The 20,694-nt window shown below is 35.9% G+C and overlaps 1 protein-coding gene and 1 long non-coding RNA gene across 2 annotated transcripts in view; one reads left to right on the top strand and one right to left on the bottom strand.

Moving 5' to 3' along the window:
- LOC138831590 (uncharacterized) overlaps positions 1-20,694 on the bottom strand; it is a 34,029-nt gene that overhangs the window by 12,335 nt on the left and 1,000 nt on the right. Inside the window, exon 2 of the long non-coding RNA XR_011373394.1 lies at positions 11,101-11,262. This is a non-coding gene — a long non-coding RNA (uncharacterized lncRNA). The remainder of the gene's footprint in view (positions 1-11,100; positions 11,263-20,694) is intronic.
- The window catches only part of Dsc1 (desmocollin 1), a 29,615-nt gene continuing 14,277 nt past the window's right edge, over positions 5,357-20,694 (top strand). The window contains exons 1-7 of the mRNA XM_070028649.1: positions 5,357-5,455; positions 8,262-8,346; positions 9,705-9,907; positions 11,081-11,200; positions 11,698-11,853; positions 16,823-16,967; positions 19,102-19,268. Coding sequence (XP_069884750.1) covers positions 5,393-5,455; positions 8,262-8,346; positions 9,705-9,907; positions 11,081-11,200; positions 11,698-11,853; positions 16,823-16,967; positions 19,102-19,268 — 939 coding nt within the window. The 5' untranslated portion in view covers positions 5,357-5,392. The remainder of the gene's footprint in view (positions 5,456-8,261; positions 8,347-9,704; positions 9,908-11,080; positions 11,201-11,697; positions 11,854-16,822; positions 16,968-19,101; positions 19,269-20,694) is intronic.

A 20,694-nucleotide genomic window follows, 5' to 3' on the forward strand; every position in this document is an offset into this window, starting at 1 on the left:
AAAAAATAAATAAACATTCATCCTTTGTCTCTCTAAACACATTTTTTCAAGTCTTTGTATTTCTTTACAAATGGCACAATACCAAATTTTCTTCATCCATTCATATATTGGGGAACATCTGGGTGGATTCTGTGTCTTGGCTATGGTAAATAGTGCTGTATTTTAGGTACAGAAATTTTGAGAACCAGATTTAAGTTCAGTAACAAAGACATTGCAAATTGTTTCTTTAAGTATGCATCCCACTTACTGTACAAATGGCAATAGCTTCATTTTAATTGAGCCCCAAAACCCAGTTATAAAGCTGTAGGAGAAAATTGCAATCATTATTTTCTGAAATAATTGGAAAAAAATTAGGAAAATTAGGTTTTCAATGATCAAGATAAAAACTATGATTTCACTGTCATCAATTTGAATTGCCAACACAGCAAAAATTGCAATGCAGTTATCCTCTCAAATGAGAGAGTTTTAGTCCTTAACTTTTTTTTTTTATTGTGAAAATACCGTACAGAGGGGTTTCAATTACATGGGCAAGAAAATGAGTACATTTCTTATCAAGCATTGTTGCCTCCTCCTTTGTTTTCCCTTAGTTCTTAACTTTTTTGGTTTATTTTAACTGTGTGAATTCCCTCACATTTCCAAAAATGTGTCAATGTGCTAAAGGTTCGTATGTAACATAAAAAGACATGAAATTCTTTTGCAGTCAAGGGGAAAAGCTCAATATCATGAATAGGCAAATATTTCAAATTACAACTATAATTTCTTGCTTATCAAAATTGAAGGATTTTAAATAAAACCTTTAGCAATACTTGTTAGAATATTTATTGCTGCGTTGGCTGTCAGTTATACTCTGACTTTGTGATGAAAGTTAGCTTTTATACTGTACCTTTTGATCTAGAATTTCTACTTAGTAGACCTGTTTCAAGAAATAATCCTAAAGCTAGCATTTATATACAGTGAAAAATTCATAATATAGTAAAATTTCAATATTAGAAAGTGGCTAAATTGTGGTACATTTATTTGAAGAGATTTATTGTAGACACGTGATGTATTCATAATGCTTGTTAAGACATGGAAGGATGTTGTTATAATACTTCTGTGTGTGTCAGCTCTGGAGTTTGCACTCAGTGCCTGGGTGGTAATTTGCTTAAGGCTAGTTACCACTTGAACCAGGGCTTCACATCTTGTATTTTGGTGTTAAAGTGGAGATAAGAATCTTGTGGAATTTCCTACCTGAACTGGCTTTGAATTGGGCTCCTTACATCTCAGCCTCCTGAGTAGATTACAGGCATCAGTAGTACTGAGCCATTAGAACTAAGCATTCATGATATATTTTTGTAATCATTGAAGGGGAAAAACAGGTTACAAAATTACATTTATAGCACATGTGTAACACTATTAGGAATCCTGTGTACAGAAACTGTCCTGGAAATACATACATTGAAAACTTGTGGAAGGGAAGGGAAAAAAATTGGTGGTGGGGGGGGGAGGAAGAAGAGGGTGAGGGGAGGAATGGGAAGAGATGGGAAGAGGAAACAAAGGAGGAGGCAACAATGCTTGATAAGAAATGTACTCATTACCTTGCTCATGTAATTGTAACCTCTCTGTATGGTATTTTCACAATAAAAAAATATCCAGAGTGAAATGATTAGAGATATAGCCATACCTAGCGAGATATAGAGCATCTGGTTATCATATTCTAAATCTTGAGTTAAAACACCAGTAACATCAATCTTTTGTCAAAATACAAAAACACATGTTTTAAAAAAAGAAAATTTATCTTTAAATTATGTTTAAGGGTATAGTTTCCTAATTTTCATGTTTAAGTGGTGAATATATATTTTATATTTAAAAGTCAATGTTTATTAATTTGGTTCTTAGCATGCGAGGTAAGTTCTTGGTAATAAGATTTTATCTATGTTTATTTTTAAAAGGTTTAAAATATTCATTGTTGAAGACTCCAGAGAGCAATAACTGGAGAAGCAGCAAGAAAGCACTAGAAGATTAGAATGCTCATCATAATGTTTTCAGCTTTGTATCATAGGTAACATGAATAATCCTCAGAATCTGTTAATAAACAATGGATAATTGACTGGTATGATTGAAAGTACAGTTAAGAAAAAGGCTTAGTTTAGTGGAAATCTGTTGAATTGCCTGGACAGCCATTACTCTTTCTGTGTATGTACTTAGGAGTTGTTTCTTGGCACTGACTTCTCTACCACTTTTGCCCATATTGTCTGGAACTACCCCTTGTCTTTATGTTGATATTTAAGATTTAGACCAGAGAGGTTGTGTTTTGCTCAAACTATTGGGAATTTTATGTTCCCTTCAATATTGAGTCGTTAAACCAATAGAATGTGAACTCAGAGTTTCTGGTGGCCATCTTTGCCTTCACATTGGAAAACTGTGATAATGAAACCAACACAAACAGCCAGAGATAAAGAGATAAAAGTCTATTCCTGAATCTAGGATACCTTGGACTTCCAGTTACATGACTTAACAAATTCCTTTGTCCTCAACAATTTCGTTTTGTTTCCATTAAGCTACTGTGAATTATGTGTGTCCAATAGTGCGTTACAATAGTAAGTTCTTAATTATCTGAAGATATGTGCTTCTGGCATTTCTTTTCATAGGTCTGCCAACAGTTTTGATAATAATGGGGAGTAGTCCCTTTATGTAAAATTAATCAGTGTTCTATGCAAATAGCCTTAAGAGGACATTGCTAGTAATGTTAGGGCACACACTTTACATCTGGTTATTAATAACCTTTAACCCAGCTAATGGCTGAGTAAAATGGGATTGAAGGGGCTTTCCTCTGTGGTATACTGAATCACAGGACTAAAGATGTTGCTTTTTACAGTTAAAACTTCCTTTTTCTTTCACTAAGTACTTCTCTCATGCTAAGATTACATGCCCATTTTTACTCCTGTAGTTTGATCTTTAGTCATGGGTGTTTAACACAAAATGCTTTGCTGTCCTTTATCAGTACATGCAGCATGCTTACCAATGTAGTCTTTTAGAATACATTGGGTCACCTGACAGAGATCCTAGTTTTGATCTCACTAATTCTTATGAAATTTGTCATTGTTTTTTTCATAAGAAAACCTCTCCTTTCCTTTCCTTTCTCTCCTTCTTTCCCTCCCCCTCTCCTCTCTTTCCCTCCCTTCCCTTCTTTTTCTTTCCATTCTTCTTTCTTTTACTTCCCCTTGGGCAGTAGTGTGGGCTTGGGCATACTGGCAGGTGTCCCACCCACTTGAAACACTGCTTCAGCCCCTTTTGTTTCCGTTAGGTTTCAGGTAAGGTTGTGGAATATTCATTTGGATTGGCCTAGACAATGATCTTCCTGATTTCAGCCTTGTGAGTAGTGTAAGCCAGTATTCCCAGATTAATTTTTACATTTTTAAAGGTATTTTTTGATGTTTCATCAAGATTAAAGAAACACAAAAGGGTCAAGCGAGTCTCAAATCTTCCTTTTTATAAGCATAATTTTGTGGTAGAAAACAGATTATGTAACATTTACATACTGCTCATAAGGTCTTCTAAAGTCTATTGTGAACTAAGACTGTAATGTCTGTGAATTTCTCTCTTAATTGCTAAAATATTTAATTTTACTATAGTTCCTTTATTTATTTTATCTTCTGCAACTGTTTTTGTGTGTTCTCCAAGTACATTTTTTTGGTTGGTCATGGGGCTTGAACTCTGGGCCTGGGTGATACCCCTGAGCTCTTCAGCTCAAGCTAGTGTTCTACCACTCTGAGCCCCAGCACCACTTACAATTTTCTGGTAGTTAGTCAGAGACAAGAGTCTCATGGATTTTCTTGCCTGGGCTGGCTTTGAGTCACTAACCTCAGATCTCAGCCTCCTGAGTAGCTAGGATTACAGGTGTGAGTCACCAGCTCTTGACTCGCCAAGTACGTTTTAATGTGATAGATTTCTGATCTTTTTTTCCTCCCTAAATGATGCTCATGTACTAGCAGATAACAGTGTAGTATAAACCTTTAAACATTTGTTCAATGAATAAACTTTTTAGGTAGCTCCCACAAACTAGACAACAAACATACAGACAAAATCAAAAATAAGAATAGGTTCAAATGTCTAAGTCTCTGCTTTTTGCCCCTGGGCAAGGGGTGAATTGTGATTATCCCATTGCCCCTTATTGGAGTGTTGGGAGTATTCACTGAAATGCCTGATCATAGAAGCTGCCCAGAAAGTAAGAATTTTAATTCTCTCTCTATATCTATAATTAAACAATTAACATTTGAAAATATTTCTTCTCCTCCCCCTACTTCCATCATTGTCACTGATAACATGAAGCTCCCAGAGATTGAGACAGGAAAAATGGTGCTGGAGTCTCCATTGCCAGAGACATTAGTGTTTACAAAACCTAAACATGATGGTACTATTGCACTATCAGGCTCTGCTGTCCAGGATATTGTTTGTAATGTAAAGTCATTAGGGGGAATGGAATGATTTTAATGAGATTTGGTTTTATGGATCGTAGTTGTCCTAGGGAAAGAGATAACAATAGAAAAAAATACCGCCCCATGTGTAACAAAAAGAAAGCAATAAGAAAATTACATGCCAGCTCCTTCTTTATTATTTTACTTTTATGAGGTTGATGCACTCTGGCAAGTTCTTTATGGCTATTCTAGAGTATTGAACCCCAGTAGACAGAAAATCATAGGGAGTAGACACAATACACCTGTGAAGTTGTTACTATAAACTGGAATGGCAGATCTCTGGCAAAACCACAATGCTCTGTGGGACAGACAACACCTAAATGCTGAGATGGGGAGATAAGCTCTGATAGATGTGATTACACATGCTTAAGTCCTCTGGTTTGCCAATGGCACCCAAGAAGGCACCACATCCTTGCATGGGGTGCATGCACAATTTATGTTTATACCTGCGGGCAAGGCAGGTTAATAGGGCCAAGAAGGAGGGGAGGCCGTGGGAGGGCATAATAACTGGGGAGACTTCATAGAATCAACCTGGGGGGAAAGGGAGGAGGACCGAGAAGAAGGGTGTTCCCTCTTGCTCCTGACTGTGTGTTAAGTGGCAGGAGAAATTTTGAAAGCTGCTGTGAGGAGGAGCTAGTGCCGGGATTTGGGGTGTTGTGGACCTCACTCTCCCCACTTGTAGGAAATCCTCTTTCCACTCAGAGGTAATTGGACTGCAAGAAGAAAGACTGTCCAGGGCATAGGAGGAAAGCAGTCCCGGTGCTCCTCCTCCCGTGGTTTATCACTGGCCTCCTGACTCTCTTCCAAAGCCAGCTCAGCTGGGCCAAGGTGGCCGCAGAACATCCTGACAAGTGCCAGCATCTGCCTAGCTGCCCTGTGCATCCCAGGGCCACCCCATTTTCTGGTCACCATCCCTGGCCATTGGGTCGCTTCTGATGGCTGTGGCCTACGCTGCCCCAGGGAGCATCTTCTGTAAGCAGCTCCTTTTCTATCTCCTGGTGAGTAACATCCAAAGGATTAGAGAATCAAGCAGGTCCCTACCCGAGTTCTCCCACCAGTTTGGGCTTGAAATAGAGAAGAGGTGGGGAAGGGAAAGCAGGTAGACTGGGAAAACAAAAGCAGATTTGAGGAAATGCAGGCAAGAATTGAAAGGCTTGTGGACCAGGATGGGGAGGGTTTAGCACCCAGGACAGTCTGGTGCAGCTTTGTGGGGGAATGATTCCATGTTCAGTCTTGCCATGTTGTTTTTCTGAGAGATAGTGGAATCAATTCATTCCTTTGGCACTTGGCCCAGAAAGTTCTGAGGTTTTCTTTTGCTACTAGGCATTAAACAAACTCATGCATGCAATGTGCCTCATTCTGCTGAGCTGAAAGAAGAGAAAAAGGGTTCTCAGTGAAGATACGGATCAATTGAGAATTTTAAAAATTTGTTCCAGGAAAAGCTATGATAAAAGGATAACTTAGTTTAAGTAAATGGTGTAACTCAAGGAAAAATAATAAAACAAAATGTGACAGTCTTCGAAATTTCCATTTAATTGCTTTCCACTTGGATTCTTCTTACTTTGTAGATGTGAATAGCATGCTAGTTTTGGTTTGACGTGAAGAGAAGAGCTATGAATTTCTACTTTTTTCTTTTCATTTTATCCAACTAGTTTTACACTATATTTTGATTGATTTGAAGGTTTTACTATGTGAGAAGGCACAAGTTCTCCTTATAAATGCAATGCAGTCTTGATGGTCTACTTCTCATACTTCTCATTGAGAGAAGCCAAGAGTTCATCTTCTATTAGTATTAGGTAAAATGGGGTCCAGTTTTCCTAAGAGATTCCATCCAGCTTTCTTTTGTTTTTGGTCTCTCCTTTTTTCAGTATCTCTTGACTTTTTTTCTGAGTGCATTCATCCTTAACCCCACATTGTGACCATGATTCCATGCAAATTACTTGACCATTGGTTTAACCTGAGGACTGGAAGAGAGGACTGAACACTGGAGCCTCCATTGGCTTTTCCTATCAAGGGAAATCGCTGAGGCAATGTCTTAGACCTTAGGACAGGAAGTAAAAAAAATGAAGATGGCAGCAGGAATGCAAATATGTCCTCTGACATATTCAGATGCATATATGCATACACAGGCATACATGCCTAAATGTATGTATAAGCATAGGCACTTGCAAGTGTGTGTGTATCTATCTATCTGTCCTATCTATCTATCTATCTATCTATCTATCTATCTATCTATCTATCTATCTATCTATCTATCTATCTATCTATCTATCATCTATCTATCTATCTATCTATCTATCTATCTATCTATCTACCTACCTATCTACCTATCTACATGTCCACATACATTCCTAACTCTAACGTGTTTTGTTCTATATTATAACGTTAGAACACTACTAAGAGATGACTTTTTCCTCAAAAAGTTCTTGAGATAAAAGTTAGTGCATTATTTTTTATTTTATTTTATTTTTTGTCGGCCATGGGGCTTGGACTCTGGGCCTGGACACTGTCCCTCAGCTCTTCAGCTCAAGGTAAGCAGTGCTCTACTGCTTGAGCCATAGTACCACTTCTGCTTTTCTAGTGATTTATTGGAGATAAGAGTCTCATGCAGTTTCCTGTCCTGGCTTGCTTTGACCAGCAATCCTCAGATCTCAGCCTCCTGAGTTGCTAGGATTACAGGCGTGTGCATTCTTCTGGCATTAGGAATGTAGATATTTAAGAAGTCAAATAAACAGGAGTAAGTGGTTATTTAAATTAACATGGAGTATGAAATGTGACTTAAAATTCTAGTTTTTTATATTATCTGCCTATCAGATTTGTAAAATCATAATCTCATTAAGTAGGAAAATATAATCTATCCAACTTACTTGAGATGAAGAAAGTTCATATCAGTCATATGAATGTTGATCCCTTCTTTTTCCTCTGTACAAATAATACTGTCCAATAATTCTAGAAATATGTCTTTAGAGAAACACTGATTATAAAATACAACTAGATGGTTCTGGAAAATCTCATTATGATATGTTTTATATTTAAATGCTCAAAATGCAGTCATTTTTGCTAGGGAAGAGAAAGCAAATAAACAGTATCAAGAAAAGAAAATTGCATTTTGAACTTATAGAATTCTTTGAATTGGTGATTTATTTTTCAGATTGTGTTTTCTTTTGCATATCTGACCTTTTTAGAACAGTAGTTGTGACTTGAATTTATTAAAATTTTTTATGTACTTAAGGCTAATTTTTATATTTTGAGCATTATTTCTGTTTAAGCTATCTATATGATCAGAGATAATTTAGACTTTGAAGTCTGCAGAGATAATTTAGAAGTTATTAGAAAGCAATGAATAGTGTGAACATTATTTTTATAAGGTAATAAAATCCTCAAATATTTCTTACTTCATGAATTATATTTACCTTTAAAGCTAAAAATGATAATTTTAGTACAAATACGTGATTATTGAATTGTACATAAACACTAATTTCAGGCTAATCAGATCAGCATTTACAAAAAGTCATAGAGAGAAAAAACAAGTTTTTATAGAGTCAGTGTGTTTTAACACAGTTTCTTTCAATTATTCAATGTAAAATTTTAAAAACTGTTTCTTTAAGTTTTCCTTTGTTACTAAATGACTATATTTTTCCACTTCTCTGCTGGTTACTTTAAAAATAAATATTTTTAAAATATTTTTTAAAGTGGAGAATTAAAAGTTAAATTTATTTATTTTCAAAATTAATATTTTGATAGAATTGTAATATGAAAATGTATGATCAAATGTAATTCCTCGTTGTTTTTCTTTCTTTTGAGGTTCTGATATTACTTTGTGATGCTTGTCCAAAAATTTCTCTTCAAGTTCCTTCACATCTTCAGGCTGAAACACTTATAGGCAAAGGTGAGAAACTGTATTGAGAATTTAATAGTCATAACTTGCCACAATTAGCTTTAGGCTGATCTTATAAAATTTGAGGTAAAGCCATATGAAAACCACTTTACATTAAAATTGGCCACACAATGAAAGACAGGCTATTTGTTTTCAGTAGTAGTTAAAATAATTAAAATACTAAAGTAAGCCATATACTTTTCTTGCCAGAAAAAATTAGCAAATTATCTGAATTCAAATAGAGACAAGCACAAAAATTAGATGCATATTTCAATTCCTATCAACCAATCTGCTGCCTGAATTCTGGTGCCAACTTTCTTTACTTGATTAGGCATGAATTAAATGTGTCAAAATTTAAATGTTCTGAATAGAATTTGCACTTGAGGTTGATAACAGTGAACAATTATTCACCAAGAATTTTTATGATCCATTTTAGAGGTTGGCTTGTGACTATCTTATAAAATTTGAGTGGCACCTACTATCATCAGTGCATATTAAGCATTGAGTTTATTAAACTTCAAAAGGTTTTGGAAAATTATTTGCAATATTAGTGAGATATGGCTAACAACAGAGTAATTTTCTTACTTGCCATAATAGTTATAACTATCAAAGACTTTGCAAATGAGTCTGAAATCTCTTGACCTCATATAATTATAACATATGTGATATAAAACAAGAGTTCATTGATAAATCAACAATCTGTCATTAAAAACAACAGATTTCTTATATGTGCATGAATATCTACTTATCTATATTTTTCTATCTTTAACATCTATCGTGTCCAAATGCTTTTTGATTTATAATTGGATCATCTGATATGCTCATATAAGTTGAAAGCATTTTAAGTGGAAAAGAATTTAATACTCTTAATCTGCCAAATACCATTGCTTAACAACATAGTTCATTGAAGAGTTTCAGTGGTTTTCCCTTTTGATCTTGAATCCTAGTGGTAGCTGAAGCTGGCTGTCCCAAACCCACAATCAGGGGGAAGACCATTTATACTAATTACATTTTAAAAATTCGAAATACAGTCTCTATTGAATCGGTATTACTTTGCTAGTATTTTAAAGTCAAGCATTGCAAGTTGAGCACTAGAGCTGTACACAAATATGTGTGAATAATAGGTAAAGTGGGGGCAGATTAGTTCTAATGACAATGAGAAGACTACATTTTTAAAATCAGTTCATAGTGAAAGTCATAAGAATTACAACTCCACTAATTTATCTTGACCCTCAAGATTTAGAGCATTAGTTGCTCAAATGTCCCAACACCCTCTCTGACTCCCACACCCACTCAAAGTCGCCATTCCTGTAAGACATGCTTTATTCCTGTTTCTCCTGACAAACGGCTGTGGCATTCTTTTTCTGCAGTGAATCTGGAGGAGTGTTTTAAGTCAGCCAGCCTAATCTTGTCTAGTGACCCAGCCTTCAAAATTCTAGAAGATGGCTCCATTTACACAACGCGTGACCTGCTTTTGTCTTCTGAAAACAAGAGTTTTTCCATTTTACTCTCAGACAGTCAGTACCAGGAACAAAAAGAAATGGAAATAGTGTTGTCAACAAGGGAAAGAAAGGTAACAACAAGCAAAGATGCCAGTAGTCTTGTGCTTAAAATTCTTAAGTCTTTCACATTCCCTTTACATTGAAAGTGCCATTGAACAATCATTTGCTTTTGTCTTTTCTGCTTGCAATTTACACAGATGAAAACAAGTCTGTTGAGGTTGAAGACTAGCAGAGCTATTTACACAGCTGTTTAATAATGAATGACTTTCTCTAGCCAGGGAGCAAAGTCAGACATCAAAGGTTTCAGATAGTGTTTTGAGGTGTGGCAGGAAGAATAGCCAACCTGCAGAACAAGAACAGGTCAGGGCTGGGTCTCAAACTCTTAGAAAGTAAAGCAAGCTAGAGAGGGGGGTACTCCACCCTGTGTGGTCACTCCTAATTGACACGCTTTGAGTTTCTCTTTGTAAAGCAAAAGAGGCTTTCTAGAACCTGATCCCATCTTTAATAGAAATTTTCCTGGGAGTCTCTGTCTTTAGAGAGTGGAGATATGCCTTCTAGCTATTCCATGGGTTTAAAGTCTTGACTGCAGGCTTGGGTTTGTGGGCTTTATTTGGGTTTTAAAGAAAGATGGTAATTGGTCCTGAAAGTTCCAAAGATTCATATCTCACTTAAAGTAAACTCAGTATGACAATTTTGGTCTGGTAAAATAGCATATTAGTAAGCAGCCCAATTTCTCAGAGGGTTTCCAAACTAAATCCGTTCTGATTTCAAGAAATTCAATTCCCAGAAAATAAAATTGTTTTTTTCCCATTAAATCCAAATGGTGAAGAAGTTCCATATTACATAAAATAAAATGAACAAAGGCTGTTCCATGTCTTTTCACAGGTATATAAATGTTTCCGATGTCGAACAAGTTTTTGATGATCCTATTTGTTAATGAATGATTGTCTTAAGGAGGTCTATACCAACCAACTTAAGATGACATGTACTGTGATACCTGATACATTTCTAATAAATGATTAAATCAGGAAATATGTGGTACTAGTAGATAAAATGCAGTCTCAGATCTTAAGTTTTGTGTGCTTGATGTATGTGTATTACAACTAAAAAATAGAAATGTTTTAGAGATTTTTATAATGATACTAATAAATCATCTTATTTTCTGTAATTTATGCATTTGGGGAAAAATCCAGCTCTGATTATGGTAATTAATACTGTATTTCATTGTTTCTTATCAAATGTAGTCTCCTAAAAAAAGGCATACCAAACAGTCAGCTGTCAAGCGCAGTAAGAGAAGATGGGCTCCTATTCCATGCTCATTGATGGAGAACTCACTAGGTCCATTTCCACAACATGTCCAGCAGGTATATTACATCTTATTTCATTCCATATGTGATCAAGTGTTTTGCGTGCTCAGACTTTCTACCTGAAAAATGAAAATAATATTGAATCAAATATTGGCTAAATGGGTGCTGGTGGCTCATGTCGTAATCCTAGCTACAAGAAGCTGAGATCTGAGGATCTTGGTTCAAAGCCAGCCAGGGCAGGAAAGTCCATGAGACTCTTATCTCCAATAAACACCAGAAAAATGGAAGCGGCGCTGTGAAGAGTGCAGGGACAGCACCCAAGCCAGAGTTCAAGCCCCATGACAAACAAAATTTAAAAAATATTATATTGCTAGTATTCAAATACTCCAGTCACCTGAATTATGAACATATATGCCTGTCATCCCAGCACTCTGGATACTGAGCCAGGAGGATCATGAGTTCAAGGCAAATCTGATACATTGTCTCAAAATAGTTCTACATATTAAATATGAAGATGTTATGTTCTTTTCCTGAATTGTCATTTATTGTTGTAGATCCAATCTGATGCTGCACAGAATTACACCATCTTTTACTCCATAAGTGGACCAGGGGTAGACAAAGAGCCTTTAAATTTGTTCTACATAGAGAAAGACACTGGTGATATCTATTGTACACGAAGCATCGACCGTGAGCAGTATGACCAATTTATGGTAGGATTACTGAACTATTATTTGCTTGGAATGATATTTTTATGAATGGTTCATTCATATCTTCAGTGTTGCTTTTTAATGTAAGAAATAAAATATTTTAATATTTGAGATGTTTTTAATACACAATGTAAATTTCATTTTTTTTTAAATTGTTTCCATTGTTAAGACAATGGCAAGTAAAAGAAGGAGGGAACCAAAGGTAGATAAGCCACAGCAAATAAGATGACAGAATTTCAAAGGACAGATTTTGATTTGTTCTGGAGAAATGACCACATATTTTATTGAGTTCAAAGTACTCTATTGCCTGGCATGGCGGTACATGAATCTAATCTCAGCACTCTGGAGGTCTAGGCAGGGGGATAGAGATGTCTGTTTGGGCTGTAGACTGAGATTCCAAACAAATTCCCTGTAATAAAATACCTCAGCTGACCCACACCACAAAACTACCTCATTTAGTCACAACTGTGGCTTTATGTTTTTGCTCTGGTTATGTCCCTTGCATAATAGATTGCTTTTTTTCTTCCCCTGAAGCCATCTCCCAGTTTCTTTCCTATCTCTTTCTCTGTTGTTCTTCAAAAAGGAAATCCTGGAAGACGGTTTTGTCAATTTAGTAATTCAGCATAAATTTACCAATTCATTTTATTCTATCTCATTCTACTCAAAGACTAATTCTATTTCTTCTGAAAATTAATTCCTTTCGTTTGTTAGTTTTGAATTTCATGCCTCTCTTCAATGTGCTGATGTCTAATCTGAAGGATGAGAGAGATTCACAGTGGTACTTTGAGATGACATTGAATGATAATGCTTCTACTTTATTGTCTTGAATTGTAAGTGGGGGAGGGGGAAATGTAGTAAAGAAGAGATTCTTCGCTAAAAGCTTAAAGTAAACTTAATAGATAAATGGGAAATCTAGTCACCATTGTCTTAACTGGAACCTAACAGTGGATCAAGAGTTGGAGGCTACGTAAAGCCAGCTCTTTGGATTGACAATGAGGAGGAGGAACTCAGTAGAGCTAGGTCCTCAAGGAAGATAAATTCCACAATAGAAAGAACTGCTTGTTTAAAACATAGGTTTCTTTTTTTTTTTTTTTTTTTTTTGGTCCGGTTGTGGGGCCTGAACTCTGGGCCTGGGCACTGTCCCTCAGCTCTTCAGCTCAAGGCTAGCACTCTACCACTTGAGTCATAGCGCCACTTCCGGCTTTTTTCTTTTTGCTTATGTGGTGCTGAGGAATCGAACCCAGGGCCTTACGCATACAAGGCGAGTGCTCTACCACTGAGCCAACTTCCCAGCCCAAACATAGGTTTCTTTAAACAAACAAACAAACAAACAAACAGTAACAGTCACAAACCCTGAACAGAGTTTTTGACCCTAGTAAGAATGTGAAACGTAAAGCCAGAGATAAATAAATTACAGAGAATCTTAAAGACCTTATAGCGCATAAAAGACTAGGACCTCTTCAAGAATGTCCACCAAAGCACTGAATAAAGTAGTGTAAAAAGTAAAATAATATAAAATTTTGACTTTATATATTTCACTGTTAAGTACAATAGTAGAATCCTCATGGCATAGTTTCCTTGTAATTTTATATTTCCTCTCAAACTCTCTAGATTAAACATTTTTCTCCTAATAATATGAAACTGTTACTGAAAAGAAATAGTTTATTCCAGATTTTATACTGGAAGTAAGCAAAGCTCTATTGTAACATTTTTTTTTTAAAAAATTTATTCCTCCTCCTCCTCCTCCTACTCCTCCTCCTCCTCCTTCTTTTTCCTCCTCCTCTTCTTCCACCTCTTCCCTCTTGTCCCTCCTTCTTCTCCTCCACTTCTCCTTCCTTCTCTCCTTCTCCCTCTCCTTTCCCCTTTCCCTCCCACTCCTCTCACTTCCTCCCTCTACCCTCTCCCTTTCCCCACCCCTTCCTCTATCCCCTGCCCTTCTCCTCCCCTTCCTTTCCATCCCCCTTCTCCTCCTCCTTCTTTCATTGGGATGGCACACAGGGCTTCACACATGTCACATACATGTTCTGCTAATGAGTTACACCTCCATCCCCATTGCAACTGTTTTCATCTTTCCATTCACACACAAATTAAATATTTGGTAGAGTGTAGAATGTTTTTCTTGCTTTGACAGCTTCTTTACAGGAAATGCAACACTAAAAGTCACTCTATATGTCTCAATATACATTTTATTATCTAGTTGGTGAGAAGTCATCTGATAAGGTTTTGTTTTTCAACCTTTGGTTTTTCTTTGCTTCTAATTGTGGTCATTGCCAGAAGGAAGGGTAGGTAGATAGGCTATTTTGCTCTTTTAAACATTTTTTTAAGGTACAAGTGAATAAAACTGCTTGGAATGTATGCTCAAAACTAGCTTTTGGACAAAATTGACTTTTAAGAAATATGTGTGCTTCCCTAATGCTCATTAACATGGGTAAGACAGAATTGGAATCCAACACCACTTAGCAATTAGTAAAATGTATGAAGTGAAGCACAGCAACAAGATGTAAATATCATGAGTTATAAAATTATTTGGAGCAGGATACAAGAATTTTCTTTCAGAGAGGAGATTAACATGGAACTAATACCTCTTAATAATGTTTATAGCATTAGAATTAACATTTTCAAATATCTTGGGTGCTTTACTTCTGTGTAAATGAGTACATATTCAGCTATCTATCACCTTTCTTTGATGCCTGGGAAAGGTTGCAACATCCAGTAGTCTGTTTGATTTACTTACAGGCTGCAAAGAATTGTGCTACATACCTCGAGTTTATCTATCATTCAGTGAAATACAGTTGTTACTGCATAAACTGTAAAATGTGTTAAAGATATACAAATGGTAGAGCAAGCAATGCACATGCTCCAGACATTTTGTTATGGAATTTTGATGGGATTTCTCAATATGTTACTTTTACTTGATGCGTGTAATTAATTGTGATGGTTTAATGATAGATTATTGTATTTTAAATCATTTGATTTGATTGCTGGGAATAGGTGCCATGAGTCTACATAAGGACTGTGCTCCTGTTCTCTCTTCCACTATGGTGTTTTTTTTCATCTTGGCTTATGAATGTTTTGCCTGTCAAGTCATGCCATCATTGCAATTTGGGGATTTAGTCTTAAACAATTAAAATGACCTAATCTTCCAGGGATTCATACATGGCAGCTTATCCAATATATTTCAAACAGTAGTTATATAAGGAGGGAACATTCTTCAATAGAACAAATTTTTAAAAAGAAAGAATCTGCAAAAACTATCTCTTTTGGAAAGATATGTCTAAGTCTGGTCCCTTTTTACCTATTCAACGGGAGCCTTATTATGGAGTACTGTCTATTTTCCTTTCTGGACACAAATCTATCGGTTATCTGTGTATATGTGCTGTTTGTTCACATTCTGAAACTGTTCAACTTTGGTGCTGGCCATTTTTCTTTTCTCTGCCTAGTCTGTACTAGCTTTCTCTCTTTAGAAGGCCCAACTGATGACCTAAATCCCACATACAGCTTTGTGTTTCTCTGAAGAAAATAATTTCAGTAAGTTGCAACATAAAAAAGGATAATATCCCTTAGGCTCCAAAAGAATTTAAGGAAAAAAATGATATTGTATTATCACACCCATGACATTTAAATTTCATTCTTCTAGCCTGGCTAGCAATATGACTAATACTATTCTTTATCATTCTTCTTATACTGATGTTTCAACACATTCCTATTGCTTTTCAAATATAAAATAACAGGATTGGGAGTGTTAAACTGTTGCCTTTCTTCATTTTTTGAAAGTTTTGCTCTAATAACAGGAAAATATTATGTGTATAGTATAGACATGTGTGAATGGACTGTGCTCTAATTTTCACCAACCTTCCTAGTTTAGATCATCCTCTTTCTAATAATGGTTTCAATTATGGTATATTTGGATATACTTGTCTCATTACCGGTGAAAAAACAAACAGTATATTATCTGAAACAAAACTGCTGTATCTGAGTCAATAGCATATGAAATCATACTTACATTTATATTCAAATATCAAGATAGATTATTTCAGGCCTCAAGCAATCATTTCATGGAAAAAAATGATCTTCATTTCTTCTGAACAGAAAAATGGGCAAAAGCTCCTATAAAAGGTATAAGATACTATAAAGTGTAAAGAGAAGATGAATGACAGAGGTATAAAAATGGCACAGTCTCTAGAACTTGAAAATTGACTAGTGAGGCTAGTGAGAGAGAAAAAGAGTGAGTATCTAAGATTTTAATTTTGTAGTTCGTTGTAGAAATGGTTGTAGTTAAAAATCAGAACGTGTTCTGCTGAAGATCTAAGTTAATCCAGAACTCACTGAGAGCAATTTTAACTTGCCTTGTCAGTGAAGAATTTAACTCAACAACTATTTATGGAACATTTACTTGACAAAACCAGATAAATGAAAAAGCAATTCAATGGCATTTAAATGAAGAGGGGATCATGGCAGTTGGTGCCAAGATAAATTTTGAGATAGAATTTTTTTGGGGGTATACATGTGTGTACTTAGTAACATTTGCATTGAAAAGAAATGCATTTATTTCAAAATGAGAAAATATATGAAGATACGGCACCCAGAGATAGTTGTGATAGGTACTTACTTGTACTTGTAAATAGAACTGTGCTTTTATAAATTATAAAAAATTGTTATGGGTGTAATTGGACAAGGTCTCTATGAACTCAAGCTAATAGAACAGCATGCTGTTAGTTCAAAGAACTCTAAGGGTTCATAGTATTTGGAGTTCACAAGTCTTAGTGGGAGAGTGACAAGAAATAGTTCCTGAAGGGATCTGAAGCCATATGGTGGACATGTGTGATGATGTGTGATATCTCTCTAGTGTGTCATTTCTCACAGGTAACTTGCTAGATAATTTTCAGTGGTGTGTTATGTGCTGCTGCTGGGCTTCTTTTTGTGCACAGCTGGGCTTTTGAGAGCAAGCTCTTGTTGCTTTTCTTCCTTTCAGGTCTATGGCTATGCCACAACTGCTGATGGCTACGCTCCAGACTACCCTCTCCCCTTGTTGTTCAAAGTTGAAGATGATAATGATAATGCCCCTTACTTTGAAAACAAAGTGACTGTGTTCAGTGTTCCTGAAAACTGCCGGACTGGTACGTTCACATTTTATAGTAGTCTAAGATTATTCAGTATTAACTATATATCATAATTAAAATGTTTAATTATACCATTACAGGCTTTATGGTATTTTGGATTATACTCATTTTTCCTATTAGAAATTGAAATCATATGATAGGCTTATTGTGGGTGAAATGGCTCTGAGCATATTGTCTTAAAAGAGAAAAAGGAAAATTCTATAGGTTTCCCCTCTGGTTTCCTAATGTCACAATTCCAGAAATATTTATTTGACTCAGTTCTCTGTATGGTTTGTTGTTGTTGAAGTGGAGTTTAGTTTACATGCATATGCTTAGAAATTGTGTAGTGGACTGAAAAGTTGCTTGTTTTTCCAGTTAGAATAATGTTGTTGCTCAGTACAGCAGGTAGGAGGCAAGATTTCATAGAGAATATGATGAAGGAGTAATTAATGGGCTAATACCCAGCAAAATGAGATGCTATTCATTCATCCATCTGCTGTTCATAAGTTATCATGTATCTAAGGGTATCATAAATAGGCTACATGAATGCAAAATTCAAATCTCCCTTCTAAGAGTGACAAGAAAATTACAGCTCAGGAGGCAGACAAAATATTTTATGACACCAACAAATATACTTATGTAATATTTGAAATTCAGAGTTCAACCTTTGTAGGCTATAAATGCACAATGACAGTTTTTGTTACTATATTATAATATCATTATCACTTTTTATACTGTTATTAAACAACTGTTGGATAATAGTTATCATTTTTGGCCTAAGCTTATAACAAGTGTCTAGTATGATAGAAAATTTAGGAAAGCTCTCGATTTTCACTTCAGTTGGGTTTTGCATTTGTACTTTATATAGAAAAATTTCTAAATGTTTGCGTTTTCAAAGAAATACTAGTCACAACCTTCTGATTTTATATGATCATATGATATACACTTTTTAGAAATACAAATCTTGTACTGATTATTTACTACATATATTCAGAAATGGAGAATATTACCATATATATTCAGAGGCTATTAAATAATACATAGAGTTCCTAAGGGCTTACATTCATCCTTAATGGATCTGAATGTGTGACAGAGAACAGTTTATATTGTTTATTTTTGCCTGTGTAGCTCTGTGAATGGATGTAGTTATAAACCAACATACAATTGGAATCTTTATAAAGTTTCAATATATTTTTAAGGACATAGAAATGTAGCATGACATAAAAATGTCAATCAGATTTATAACAACATATTCATTGCTTTTCTTGGCATAGCTCCAAAACAAGTTGAAAAATAAAATGTTTCCTCTTTGACTCTATATCAAAGCCAATATTTAAATGAAACCAAAACTGTTACTAGGTTTAGAAACAATCATAATAAGACTGTTTAGTTTGTGTTTTAAATTTCCAGCTAATGTTCATTTTTATTATCCATTGTGTTTCCATGTAAGAACGCATGAGACCATTCCAATCAGTGGATCACTAAAATGGAATTCCTCATGCTCTCATACTTGGCCTATGAGGCTTGTTTAAATGATCATTAGACAGGTATACAATGTTTACTTCTTATGTATGTTAGCAATTACTTGCCTATATTGATAATCCAGTATATTTACTGAAGTATGAAAATATGAAATCTTTGTTATCCTATGCAAAGTTGTGGATTCATTCATTAATTAACATTATTATGCTGAGATAACAAAGAGACAAATTTCCACTCAAAAACAATCTCTGAATTGGAGGAGTCTAAGTGAAAATATTTGAGAATTACTATTACCAAAAGAAGGAGGGAGCCTGTTCATCTATCTTATGTAGAATATGAATAGTATGACAACGAATTAAAGTTCCAAGGAAGGGGAACTTGGAGATGTTTTATATACTATTTATATACTCCTTGGATTATCAAGACAATTCATCTCCTCTTTGATTTAGGCTCTCGTTCTGTAAACCATGTGGCCTCAAACTCTCAGTCCTCCTGACCTTGACTTTCAAGTGCTAACATTATATGTGTGCACCATCATGTTTGACTTAAAACTCTTGTTTTTGCTCCTTTTGGAACAATTCACTCCAGCAATACTTTGATTTTGTTTTTGCTTAGAATTCAATTATATCATGATTTTAATTTTTTTGATACTTGGGACTTATTTGAACAGGAACTTCAGTAGCACAAGTGACAGCCATCGACAATGATGAACCTGGAACTCTACATACTCGTCTGAAATTTAAAATCCTACAGCAAATCCCAGATCAGCCAAAGCATTTCTCTATACATCCAGATACAGGTGTGATCACTACCACCACACCTCTACTGGACAGAGAGGTAATGCATGGATTCATTTCTCAGTCATTAAATTCAATTTAAACATGATTAATTGCCAAAGGCAAGTTACAATGCAATACAATGGCCTCCTCTCTATTTTTCTGCAGGCTGTGGTTAGCACTTCTCTGGAGATGTCTTTTGCCCTGGTAGAAATATTAAGGAATATTTGTGGTAGCAGGCAAAGTCTTCTTGCCTATGTTTGATCTGACCTGATATTTTGATGATAAGCTCCTCTAGATTTATTTTATCTTTGCTTAAAAGATAAAAAGGTAATTTTAGCCGGATGCTGGTGGATCACACCTTTAATCCTAGCTACTCAGGAGGCTGGGATCTAAGAATAGTGGTTCAAAGCCAGCCTGGGCAGGAAACTCATGAGACCCTCATCTCCAATAAACCTTTAGAAAGCCAGAAGTGGCACTGTGGCTTGAGTGGTAGAGCACTCACCTTGAGCTGAAGAGCACAGGGACAGTGCCCAGGCCCAGAGTTCAGGCGCCATAACCAACCAAAAAAAATTACATATATTGGAGTTGAATAAAACTTTTTTATTTTTTTCTGGTCATGGGGCCTGAACTCTGGGGCCTGGGTGCTGTCCCTCAGCTCTTCAGCTCAAGGCTAGCGCTCTATCACTTAAGCCACAGCGCCACTTCCAGATTTTTTCTGCTTATGTGGTGCTGAGGAATTGAACCCAGGGCCTTATACACACAAGGAAAGCAATCTACCACTAAGCCACCTTCCCAGCCCCTATATGTAATTTTTGTGTGAATGTGTGAGCCAGTACTGGAGCTTGAAATCAGGGCATAGGCATTGCCCCTAGGCCTTTTTTACTCAAGCCTAGTGCTTTAGCACTTGAGCTACAGCTCAATTTCTGACCTTTTTGGGGGTTAGTTGGAGCTGCAAGTCTTACAAACTTTACCTGCTGGGTCTGGGTTCAAACTGTGATCCTCAGATCTCAGGCTTCTGAGTAGCTAGGATGCAGGCAGGTATAAGTCACTAGCACCCAAAAGTTACATTTTTTTAATTGATAAACTTAATCTTCCTGGTTCAGAGGCAAATTGAATAAAAAGCAAACAGAGTTACCATATACCTCTTCTATTGCCAATGCTGGGCACTGCAACAGCATATTTGCTACAACCAATGAAACTATTTGGACGTGTTATGATCATAGTCCATAGCTTTAGCTTCCGTCTTGAGCTAAACAGTCTGTTATTTGGACAAATGCATAGTGGTATATATTCAATTATAGTATTGTGTAGAGAAGTTTCACTGTCCTAAAACTCCTTTGTGCTCCTGCTGTTCATCTGCTCCTGGCCCTTAGCTCCTGGAAACCACGAATCTTTAATAATCTCCATAGTTTCGCCTTCTCAGACTGTCATAAAGCTGAGATTCTATAATACTGGTTTTTCCAAAATGATTACTTTCTCCTAGC

This window comes from Dipodomys merriami, unplaced genomic scaffold (genome assembly GCF_024711535.1).
Source record: "Dipodomys merriami isolate MVZ:Mamm:240054 unplaced genomic scaffold, mDipMer1.0.p SCAF_2, whole genome shotgun sequence".
Lineage (NCBI taxonomy): Eukaryota > Metazoa > Chordata > Mammalia > Rodentia > Heteromyidae > Dipodomys > Dipodomys merriami.